At 26.4% G+C, this 11,565-nt stretch overlaps 1 protein-coding gene across 2 annotated transcripts in view; it reads left to right on the forward strand.

The window, feature by feature from the left end:
* LOC126900335 (uncharacterized) overlaps positions 1 to 11,565 on the forward strand; it is a 108,490-nt gene that overhangs the window by 6,245 nt on the left and 90,680 nt on the right. The window contains exon 2 of one of the 2 annotated variants that reach the window (XM_050675986.1): positions 9,898 to 10,075. The exons of the other annotated variant lie outside the window; for it this stretch is intronic. Coding sequence (XP_050531943.1) covers positions 9,898 to 10,075 — 178 coding nt within the window. The remainder of the gene's footprint in view (positions 1 to 9,897; positions 10,076 to 11,565) is intronic. 2 annotated transcript variants of the gene reach the window in all.

An 11,565-nucleotide genomic window follows, 5' to 3' on the forward strand; every position in this document is an offset into this window, starting at 1 on the left:
TGATTTGATTCTATAGCTAATGGTATTTGTTCAGATTGTACTGTATGTATATTCTTTTTACAATACTTAACATAAATATATATTATAAATATTGTTATAGCTAATCCGATTATTTTAATAAGTATATTAAATATAAAACTATTATTATTATAAAATTCATATATGTGTTTATGTGTAAGCAAATCACTAATACGTTCTTGGTAGGTTAATTGAGATTCCAGATTATTTAGGGCTGCTTGATCTAATTTTATATTTTCCATTTTTTCGAGATGCAAGGGCTTTTGAATTGTTTTGTTGTATAAATTGTTGCAATAAGTTGAATTCAGCAAACTAAATTCTAGGGGGATTGCATTGAAGTTTGACTCTAGATTAGTTTGTGTGGCTTCTAGAGTCACCGATGGTGTAATGGCTCTACAGTTTTGTTTTAAAGATAGCCTCCCGGTTTTCTTCACTACAATTTTCTCTACTTCTGTGTTTGAGTCACATGAAATTGTGACTATTGTATCTTTAATAATTACAAAATACCAATTATTTGGAAAATAAGAGCTGTATCATCTCTCTGATTGTATTTCTGAAACAAATACATCACATATGGACGGCAAGGAGTATTTATTGTTTAACAGTTCCGTTTCGCAAGTTGGAACCTTTTCTGTACCAGATATGAAGTCGCTATTCTTACACACATATATATTATTAAGTATTTTACAATTATCTAGGTTATCTAATATTATATAATGAGACACTAAATTATCAGTTAAAAGACATTTTATATTTTTAGTTAAGTGTATAAATTGGTTATTATTGTTAAAGGGTATGAATATTGGTAAAATATGATATAATATATAATTATTTATACTACTTAATGGTAATTTAATAAGAGTAATTAACTTTTTATTATTATAATATATTTTAATTTCTAATATTTTAAATATTTTNAATATATAATTATTTACACTACTTAATGGTAATTTAATAAGAGTAATTAATTTTTTATTATTATAATATATTTTAATTTCTAATATTTTAAATATTTCATTAATATTTTCAATATTAATGTTAATAGGTACTTGTAAATTATTAGGTATTTTTACTAAAATATGATTGATCTCATTAAAAAGTTGGTCAGGCTTAATAATTATTGGATGTAATTGGTTTTTTTGAGCAAATATTATGGCCAAGATTAATTTACTAAGTGTATTTTCTAATGAATTTATATTATTTTCGATTAGAGACTGAGTAATAATTATATTTTCAAAATCTACGGAGTTGGTAGAAATATTTTGTAGTCCAGATATAGCAATAGAAATTTTACTTAAGTTATTATCAAATATCAATTTGTTATCATTAAACGATGTGACGGATTCATTAAAATTAGAAATAGTGCTTTTGATTATGGATACTTGATCATGTACAATTCTAAGGATGTCCTTTTCGTCATTATCAAGCTTGTTGATCATATTATCGTAACGTTTGACGTCCTCTGCGTCAGCATTACCGAATAACCATTTGATTGCGCTACCAGCTCCTTCCCATGATCTTTTAACCTTATGGTGAAGTGTCAAATGCTTAATGTCGTTGATTTGTGTTTCAATATTTTCATTCATATTTTGAAGGAGTTTATGATTTTTTTTAGATATTATGTTTTTATTGCTTAATGGCTCGATATTTTTTAACATATTACTTATTTCAAGAGCCTTATTTTCTATGAGTTCTATATTTATATAAGACGTGAATGTCCAAAAGTTTTTGTAAACCTTAGCTTTACCTAATTTTTCGTAAACTATTCCCGGACTATTACTTAGATCTATTATATTATAATTATTGTTTTTTTTCTACATTCTGAGTTATAGTACCCTCCAGTGCCCTAAAAAAAATAATATTATTTTTAAATTAATTATATGAAGATGATAATATATGATCTTGTAAAGTTAATGTTGGTTTTGATTTATTTAATTTTATGGTGCTAATTTCTTTAGAAAAATATTTTTTTAACCTATCTGTGTGAACTTTTACGTTTTTATTACCTATTTTTATAGTTGCGTTTACATTATTATTTAATTCAACAATTTTATAAGGACCTTTAAATTTTGGACTAAGTTTACTTATTGGTGATTCATTTTTTAATAAAACTAAATCATTAACGTTAAGAATTTCTTTTTCCACTTTAATTTTTGAATCATAATGTTTTTTGTAACTTTCTTTGTTTTGAACTTGATTTTGTCGAGCGATTTGATGTGAAGTATTTAATTTTAATTTTAAGTCGTCCAAAAAATCATCATAAGAATATTTAAATTCAGGGGAGTCTTTAATAGAAGTCGGTATTCTAATAGTTCTACCGAACATAAGTGTCGCAGGTGGGTAATTAGTAGCGTTATGTACCATTGTATTATACGAAAACATTGCTGTGTCTAGAAATTCATCCCAATTAAAATTATTATCTACAAAATTTCTTAAATAGTTTCCTAAAACTTGGTGACTACGCTCTAGAGAACCAGTCGATTGTGGTCTATAGGCGGTAGTGTTTATTTTTTTTATTTTAAAAATTTTACACATATTCTTAATAATGTTGGATAAAAAATCAGCGCCTTGGTCAGAAAGAATGTATTGAGGAATGCCGAAAGTACAGATAAATTTATAAGCTAAAACTTTTGCTATCGATTCAGCAGAGTGTTCTTGTAAGGGGTAAGCGAAAAGAAATTTACTTAAATCGTCCTGAATAGTTAAAATGTATTTATTCCCATTTTCAGTCATATTAAGGGGACCAACAATATCAACAGAAATTTTTTCTAGAACTTCAGTTGATGTTGTCGTAATACACATAGGATTTTTATTTTTTTTGAAAGTTGCTTTATTTTTTTGGCAAGAATCGCAAGTTTTTATAAAATTTTTTACATCTTTTCTCATATTTTCCCACTTATAACCTAATTGATTAAGTTTTTTCATTGTTTTAGAGATACCAAAATGGCCTCCAATAGGATTTGAATGTATTTCATTTAATAGTGTATTTTTATCATATGTTTCCAAATTTATGTCGTCATTTTGACCTAATTCTATTTTTATGTCAGATCCTTTAAAAATATACCTAATCATTGATCTAAATTGTTCCCAATTTATATTTTTGTGCTTTGGAATAAATAAATGATTAATTTTTTTATTTAAAAGTAATTCTTTTAAAGTTTCTATGTTCTGAAATAATTTAGGAAAATCATAAGAATCAAAGAAATTTAATTTATGATAAACAAGTATGTAATTATTTTGTATGCAAATTTCATTTTGATTTACTTTTGTTTCAGGAGTAATTATATTTTTAAATTCAAATTTATTATTTATATTGACGGGACAAAATAATATTATATTTTTAATTTTTGTAGTATTAATTGTATCATTAGAATCTATAATGTTCTTGTTTAAATTTAGTTGTTTATTCTGAGTTTCTATAAAATTGTTATAACTATGAACATTAATTTTAAAAGTATTCAAGTGATTTAGTCTAAGATTTTTATTCAAAAGATTTAGTCTGTTAGTATTGTTCGAATCAAGATAGTTAGTATTACTATTATTTTCATTTGGGAATTCGAAATTCTGAGGTAATTGATCAAATTTCATATTATCAATGCAAATTGAAACATCTTTTTCTGACGTGTTCAGAATAGGTACAATTGCGTAATTATTTCTAATTCGTGTAACACATGTTCCAATGAAAACATGGTCATTAACCTTTATTGGGTCATATATTATGCCTGTAGAATTTCCAGTATTAAACGATTTTACTTTAATTACCGATTCCGAAAGACCTTTAATTGAGTAATTATGTGTTAGTAAATAATCTGTTATTTTAATTTTTTCACCAAAGTAAAATTGTAACTCTTTTTTATTTAAATCAATATATTTAACATAATCTTTAAGAAAATCATAGCCCAGAATACCATGAGATTTTATATTGAAATCATTTGGTACAATGTAAAATACATGAGTTATTGTTTTGTTTCCAATTTTAAAATTAATCTTTTAAAAGTAAACAAAACACCATTAAAATATAATCTTTAAAATCTAATTTAAAAGACTATTAAGTATTGCTACATATTTCAAGATGCCGTTCACGACATGGTTACCAATTTTTATCAGCTTTCACTGAACTGTTATTACCCAACTGCATTTTCAAATATACTAATAACTACATTATACTAATATAATATATCAAAAAGTATATTAATTATCAGATAATTTTTTATTTAATAAATTAGTTAATTATTTATGTAGCCATTTAAAAAAATAAAGTTAACGCCGTTATAAGGTACAAAGGATAAACTAAAAAAATAGTTAATAGTTAATAAATTGACTAATAAATCAATTGATAGCTAGAACATTTTTTTGGAAAGACAAGCCGCCTTTCTCCTTATATACATATTGAATTACTATTAACAGTTGCAAAAATTCTCCCTAAAAATATTTATAAGTAACATTACCTCCAATCCACCTATATAACTGTAATGCTTGACATAAAATATAAACATTAATAATTGAAAAATAAATATAGTTTAAAAAAACTAAAAAGTTAAAAATAATTTTTAAAATAAGCTTAAAACAATAATGAACGAAAAATACTAGTATTAATTTTAACTCTTTAGTTCGATATGCTTTAAAAGCGTGTTTTTCAGTTTTTAACACGCTTATATTAGTTTCACCTGTATGTATATATGTATGTAACTCTTCAAACGCCACGCGTTATCGCGTATCCCGGCCTTGAGACTAGACATTCACCCCTCCCCACGCCATGCTCACCTCACGACGGCACACTATTCCTATAAAAATTTATTTTTAGTTATCGTACCCGTACACACGTGCTTGTCATCAATATTATATATATGTAAACAAATTTTTATTTTGACTGACCAATAACGCCCGCGTCTAATGCGCCTTACGTCTATATATATATATATATATTCCTACCGCCGTTTATACCTCGGGTATAACGTTAGTCCGACCCGCCCGGCCTTAAACACAGCTATACCTAGTGCATGATACTTTTACGTAGTGAAGTCGCATTATTTGTATATATATATATATTCTAATTACTATTAAAATTAATATATTAACACGATTTATTCTAATTAAGAGATATAAAGTATTCATTCCGATTACGAGGGATGATTTCCGTATCGTCATTTTTCGTCACTACCTCCACGTTCCGGGAGTGAGTAATTTACGCGCCTGCTGCTTTCCTTGGATGTGGTAGCCGTTTCTCAGACTCCCTCCCCAGAATCGAACCCTGATTTCCCGTTACCCGTAACAACCATGATATTGATAGTAACTACTATCATAACATGAAACTAAAAAGTAAAAAATAAATATAGTTTAAAAAACTAAAAGAACACGCTTTTAAAGCACATCGAACTAAAAAGTTAAAAATAATTTTTAAAATAATTATGAACAAAAAATACTAGTATTATTGTGATAAAAGCGTGGGTGCATTGTGTCATATTTTTCGTATATTGAGCGCCCGACGCTTTTATCACAATAATACTAGTATTTTTTGTTCATAATTATTTTAAAAATTATTTTTAACTTTNTTTTCATAATTATTTTAAGAATTATTTTTAACTTTTTAGTTCGATGTGCTTTAAAAGCGTGTTTTTTTAGTTTTTTAAACTATATTTATTTTTTACTTTTTAGTTTCATGTTATGATAGTAGTTACTATCAATATCATGNTTTATGACATCGCTCTCACAGTCATGGAGTGTTTATTGTCAATTATGACTATTAATAAATATAATTTCTGTATCGCCAGTAGTATGTTTATAAACTCACAACAATGTGTCTTATTACCATTGATAATAAAAGCTATATACCTGCGAATATCGTCATAAAAAACCAATTAGCTACTTGTATTTGTAATCCCTTATATATTATACATGTATGTTAATTAAAAAAAATTTGAACCTTTAAATGTTTATATCTAATAATAAACAATAAAAATTAGTTTATACACACATATATATATATATATATAATATTGATGATACACACACATGTACGGGTACGATAATCAAAAATAAAATTATACAGGAATAGTGTCCCCGACGTGGCAAGCGCTTTCGCTTGAATGATAAATTGATCGGCCATCGTACGCCGTTATTCTTTTATTTGTTCACTATACCCTTGTTCTCGAAGTTCTCGTGCTCTTGTACACCACCCTTGGGCCCTGACCATCGCTAAATAATATCATTGCTGCAGTCGCTTTTCCGTCGTCTGTTCTCATTTGCCATTACGTGCCTGCATCTACACTCTGACTCGTGATACTCAGACACCATTACCGCAAGATCTCATATAGACCACATATCACTATCAACAGCTTCATCTGTTTAGCTGAGATTATTTTTTAATGTTATTTATTATTTGTTTTAATTGAGTATAACTATTTTGTTTTATGCCGCTTGGCCGGCCATTAGTATTTAAGGGCCCCTGTTACCCCTTAAATTTAAGATTCTCTTTGAAGAATTTCTAATATATATGATTATTTGTTATTTATCGTTATTATTATGTTATTGTCTACTCTCGTTACTTATTGAATGTGCCGTTGACCGTCATCCATCCAGGTGACCCCTCTCCTGCTTCAATAAAGCGTTTTAAACAGGCTTAAGGTGTTTTACCATTCTAGTGCGGTGCACAACTAGCCGTCCTACAGTCTGGCTGCCTTGTACGAGACAATTGCATAGGCCGCAATGTCTCTGTGATGCCTTGAAAGGATGCGGAATCACCAGGATTAAAATTAAACAATTGAAAATATGTTCGTACGTTTCCTTGCGTTGTCCGCCTGCACGATGTTCGTTGGACACAGACATTAAGCTTAGAGGATTAGTTACTCAGATTTTTAGTTCTAAATAATTGGATTAATGTAAATTTAAATAAATAAAAAACTGGTGTACTTCACAAATATTCGTCACTTGTGTATACTAGTCAAATTGTCGGAACACTATACTTGTACAATTATTGGTCACTTGCCAGTTTCCCGCGGATTGTCGGTAATTGTGACACAAGTCAAAGGAATTAGTGGCTTGACAAGTTTACACTTGTCACTAGTACTTAGCCAATATTTGATTTTAGGGTGGCTATCGGTAACATAATTTTTTCTTCCCCACCCACCTGTATTTGTACAGTATAGCGGTGTTTTATATTGACCTAATTATTTATTTAATTTAATAGATAGGTAAAACTATTTTATAGTATAATTGTTATATATAAATTCAATTTTTATAAATAATTTAACAGTTAAGGTTGATTATACAATGTATTAATTTTATAACTTATTAATTTATGAATATTATGTATAAAGTAAATATTATTGGAAAGTTTAAAATTTTACTTAATTGTTATGCGAATATTTTCATTATTTCTATAATATAATACTTCTATAGTCAGAAAAATTTTACAAAGACAACAATTCTTTCTAATTAAAATACATATTTTTAAAAAAGTAAACTTAGGTTGATTTTTTTCAAACACTTGTTAGTAGGTTAAAAGATATATTTGTCTTTTTTTTACTTCGCTAAAATAACTGTACAAAAATTTAATTTAACGAGTTACAACAATATATAAACTTGCTCATTTTGACTGGACTCTTTAAAAATATATTTTATTACAAAAATAATGAAATTTAATTTTTACATAATCCAGAAAAGTGTTTTTAAACTTTGAGTGTAACTACACGCATTGGCATCAGCTATATTTACTACTAATATTAATTCGTCGTCGTGCAAGAAGTGAAATTTTTTTTTTGTATCAGTAATTAAAGGTTGAAAATTTCTTTGAATGACTAAAAATTTTCGATTCAAATAATTTTAACTATTGAAAAGTATACTATTGTTTATTATTTATTATCTATTATTGATATAGAAGTTTTTTTTTAAATTAAAAATAAAATCAAAAAAAAAAAAGAATAATAAGTCACAAGTCACTTTTTTGCACGACTGCAACGAATTAATTATTTATGTTATAGTTAATAATAACTCTAAAATTCTAAAAATTATACATAAAAAAAAGAAAATTTACTTTGGTAGGAAGTATTAATTAATTAGTTATCGATTTAAGATCGATTAAAAAATGTAATTTACTAGTTTTTAACGTAAAATTTACAAATTAAAAAAATAAAATTACATTTTTTTTCAATTAATTGTTTGTACTTTAAGTATTCTTCACACATAATTATGTATGAAACATAAATAGCCATTTTATCATTATCACTAGCCATTTTAATTAACTTAAAATTAATTAAATAGACAACAACTAAAAATTATAGGTAAAAGTTAAAGAACTAAATTAACTAAAAAAATATTAAACTAAACGGTATCAAAACTAGCAATACTAAAAAATGTTTTTCAAATAACTCACTAAAACGTTGAAATACTACAGCGCTAAAAAAGTAAATGATACATAACTTAATATTTTTCTAATCCCACCTCAATACAATTATTGGCAATTGAACCAGTCGTAGGAATAGTATACTTGGCTTTTGTTTATTACTTGTACAAGTGTACAAGCACTGGTGTACTTGTCAAGTATACCAGTCATGGGAACGCTTCACTTGTTAATATTTGGATGATTTGGCAAGTACACCAGTCGTGGAAATCCGGCTGTAGATAAGTAGTTATTAATCATATTGTCTTGTTTATTTTTAATCTTATTATTTTGACTCTATTGTTGCATTTGTATTAAATGTACCCCTACCCACATTGATATAAATATATATATATAAACAGAGTGATTTTTTTATCATAACCCACTCATTACTTACAGAATAATAATAATTTAAACAATTTTTTTTTTTTTATCTTTAGTTACACATTATTCTTGAATTTTTAACTATGTAATACTTTTTAAGTTCATCCCTTATGCCTTGTAAGGGGGTCAACTTTGTTTTTTAAATGGTAACACATATTTTTAATTTAATAAAATGTTTGAGTTTTTAATTTATTAGTAAATGGCATTTGAATTTTTAATATAACTTTATTCGTTTATTAGATATAATCATTTAAAATTACAAATTTTGGAGTAAATATACAGGTATAATACACAAGGGATTACAAATATAGGTAGCTAATTGGTTTTTATTTTATGCATTGCTATCACAGTCACGGATTGTTTATTATCAATTATGACTATCAATAGATAAACTTTTTGTATTGTCAGTTAGTCTATTTATAAACTCACAACAATGTACCTTACTATCATCGATAATAACAATGCTGTGTACCTGCTAATATCGATGTCATTAAAAATCAATTAGCTACCTGTATTTGTAATCCCTTGTGTATTATACCTGTATATTTACTCCAATATTTACAAGGCATAAGGGATGAACATAAAAAGTATTACATAGTTAAAAATTCAAGAATAATGTGTAACTAAAGATAATAAAAAAAAAAATGTTTAAATTATTATTATTCTGTAAGTAATTGAGTGGGTTATGATAAAAAAATCACTCTGCATATATATATAATATTTTTTGGTTTATATTTATTATATAGTTAAATGATTATATGCTTTAAATTTATTTTATTCATTCATACAGTCTATTACTCTACTTAAGCAAGGGAATGGACTGTTAGAAAGAATTCTTTCTCCTGCATGAGTAGAGACAAAAATTAACGAGTGTGTTGACCAACCCGCACTAGTATTACCTGTCGGGTAGCGTTAAATCAAGGAGTTGATGTTGTTATTGAAATAATCTAACAATTTCTTCTAAAACTTTAACACTGTACTCAGATTGGTATCGAAATATTATTAATAGAAGTGTTTTTAAATTCAGATAACATCTATACACAGTTCCCACTGTGCTGGGTTTTTATAGATAAATCTAATAATATTATTATTACTTCTAATAATTCAATTCATTTTAGGAAGGCCAATTTAACGATGTAGCATCATCCTCTTTGGAATATATCTTTAGAAGTAATTACGAAAATACTGGAGGTATGTCGTATGATGAATTTCGAAATCTATTAAAATCTTATGATTTCATATACGATATGGAAGATAGTAAAATCGAAAAACTATTTAAAGATGAAGTTAATAACAGTAAGTAAAACTCTAATAATTAGAGTTTATTATCATAATTATTATGATAATAAAGTTTAATTTTATTTTGGCCAAATACTATTTTAACTGATGCTGTAAATTTAATGTACTAAATGTACATTTTTTCGCTATATTAATAAAAATTAGAAAAATTAAAAATTAGACAACTATAAATAAGTGCTATTGTAGCGCATACAAAACTTAAAATACACCCAATTCTAAAGGTAAGCTTCTAATTTAATTATAGTGTTTGTCTAAGGCACAATCACAATTTTATTGGTGGGTTAATTTTAAATTATACGAATTATTATTTTTTACTGAAAACCCTACTACGAATCAATATTAAAAAAATGATTTGAGCAAAAAAAAAAATTCATGGTTACTTATAAAATTATAACTTAAAATCCACGTTATAAGACATATAATATTTGTATACTTTTTGCGAAGAGTTTAGATCTCCTTTCAGTATTCACTTTGAAAGTTCTAAATTTCGTCACTACTTATAAAATAAATATATTCTAATAGAAATTCCTAAATTTTTTTGGAGAATACCCGTACGTTTAATGTGATATTTTCATAACCCGTTTTTGGAAAACTGGTATTTTACAGTAAGTTGATATTTTTAAGTAACCATACTAATGCATACATTTTAGAATCCATAAAAATCATCATGAAGTCATTGATATGCGTTTATTTTACGAAACCACATAAACCATTAACACATAAATAAATCGACCAAAAATAAGTAATGATAGAGTATGGCTATGAAAAACCTATCAAGTTTAAATTTTCCCTAGAATGGGTCTAGGCGATAATAGAAAATTCATAAAACAATATTTAGATATCTAATAAAAAAAAAAATTATTCTTTAATACTTATTTTTTAGCGGTGATGAGGACCGCTCTTTAACGCGCATTGTCATTGAAATATTTTTGAAGACAGGCGATTCATAACAATAACCAGCTCTAATAAAAAAACATTTGTTTTGTAAAATTCGAAATAAAATGTAAAACAGTTGGAATGTTAACAAGTGTAATTATTAAATATCATAATTTTATGTTAAAACACTCCATATTTTGATTATTGAAATAAGCAGTAATCTCTCGACTGCGACCAACTTTTAGCTTCGATGCGAAGCTGAGAAGGTATTGGTTTTACTATGATGTGTTTTTTTTTTGTGTCTGTTACCACTTTTTCTCAGCTCTTACCGAACGGATTTCTTTCAACGATACGTCAAAAGATCACAAATCGTATCTAGTCAAAGACTTTATCCTTCAAAATTGAAAAAATTTCCCTCGTTCCCCGTAAATGGGGGAAACATCCAAAAAAATTACAAATTTAAAAATCGCTAATTTTCGAAATTTTTTCAATTTTTTTTACTAAAAACTGCCGTAACTTTTTCAAAAATGAATATATCAATATAATTTTTTTTTATATAGATGCTTGATGTCTTTACCTATCATTTGGTATATTTTTTTTGTAAATTTGAC

This window comes from Daktulosphaira vitifoliae, unplaced genomic scaffold (assembly GCF_025091365.1).
Source record: "Daktulosphaira vitifoliae isolate Bord-2020 unplaced genomic scaffold, ASM2509136v1 Scaffold_3, whole genome shotgun sequence".
Lineage (NCBI taxonomy): Eukaryota > Metazoa > Arthropoda > Insecta > Hemiptera > Phylloxeridae > Daktulosphaira > Daktulosphaira vitifoliae.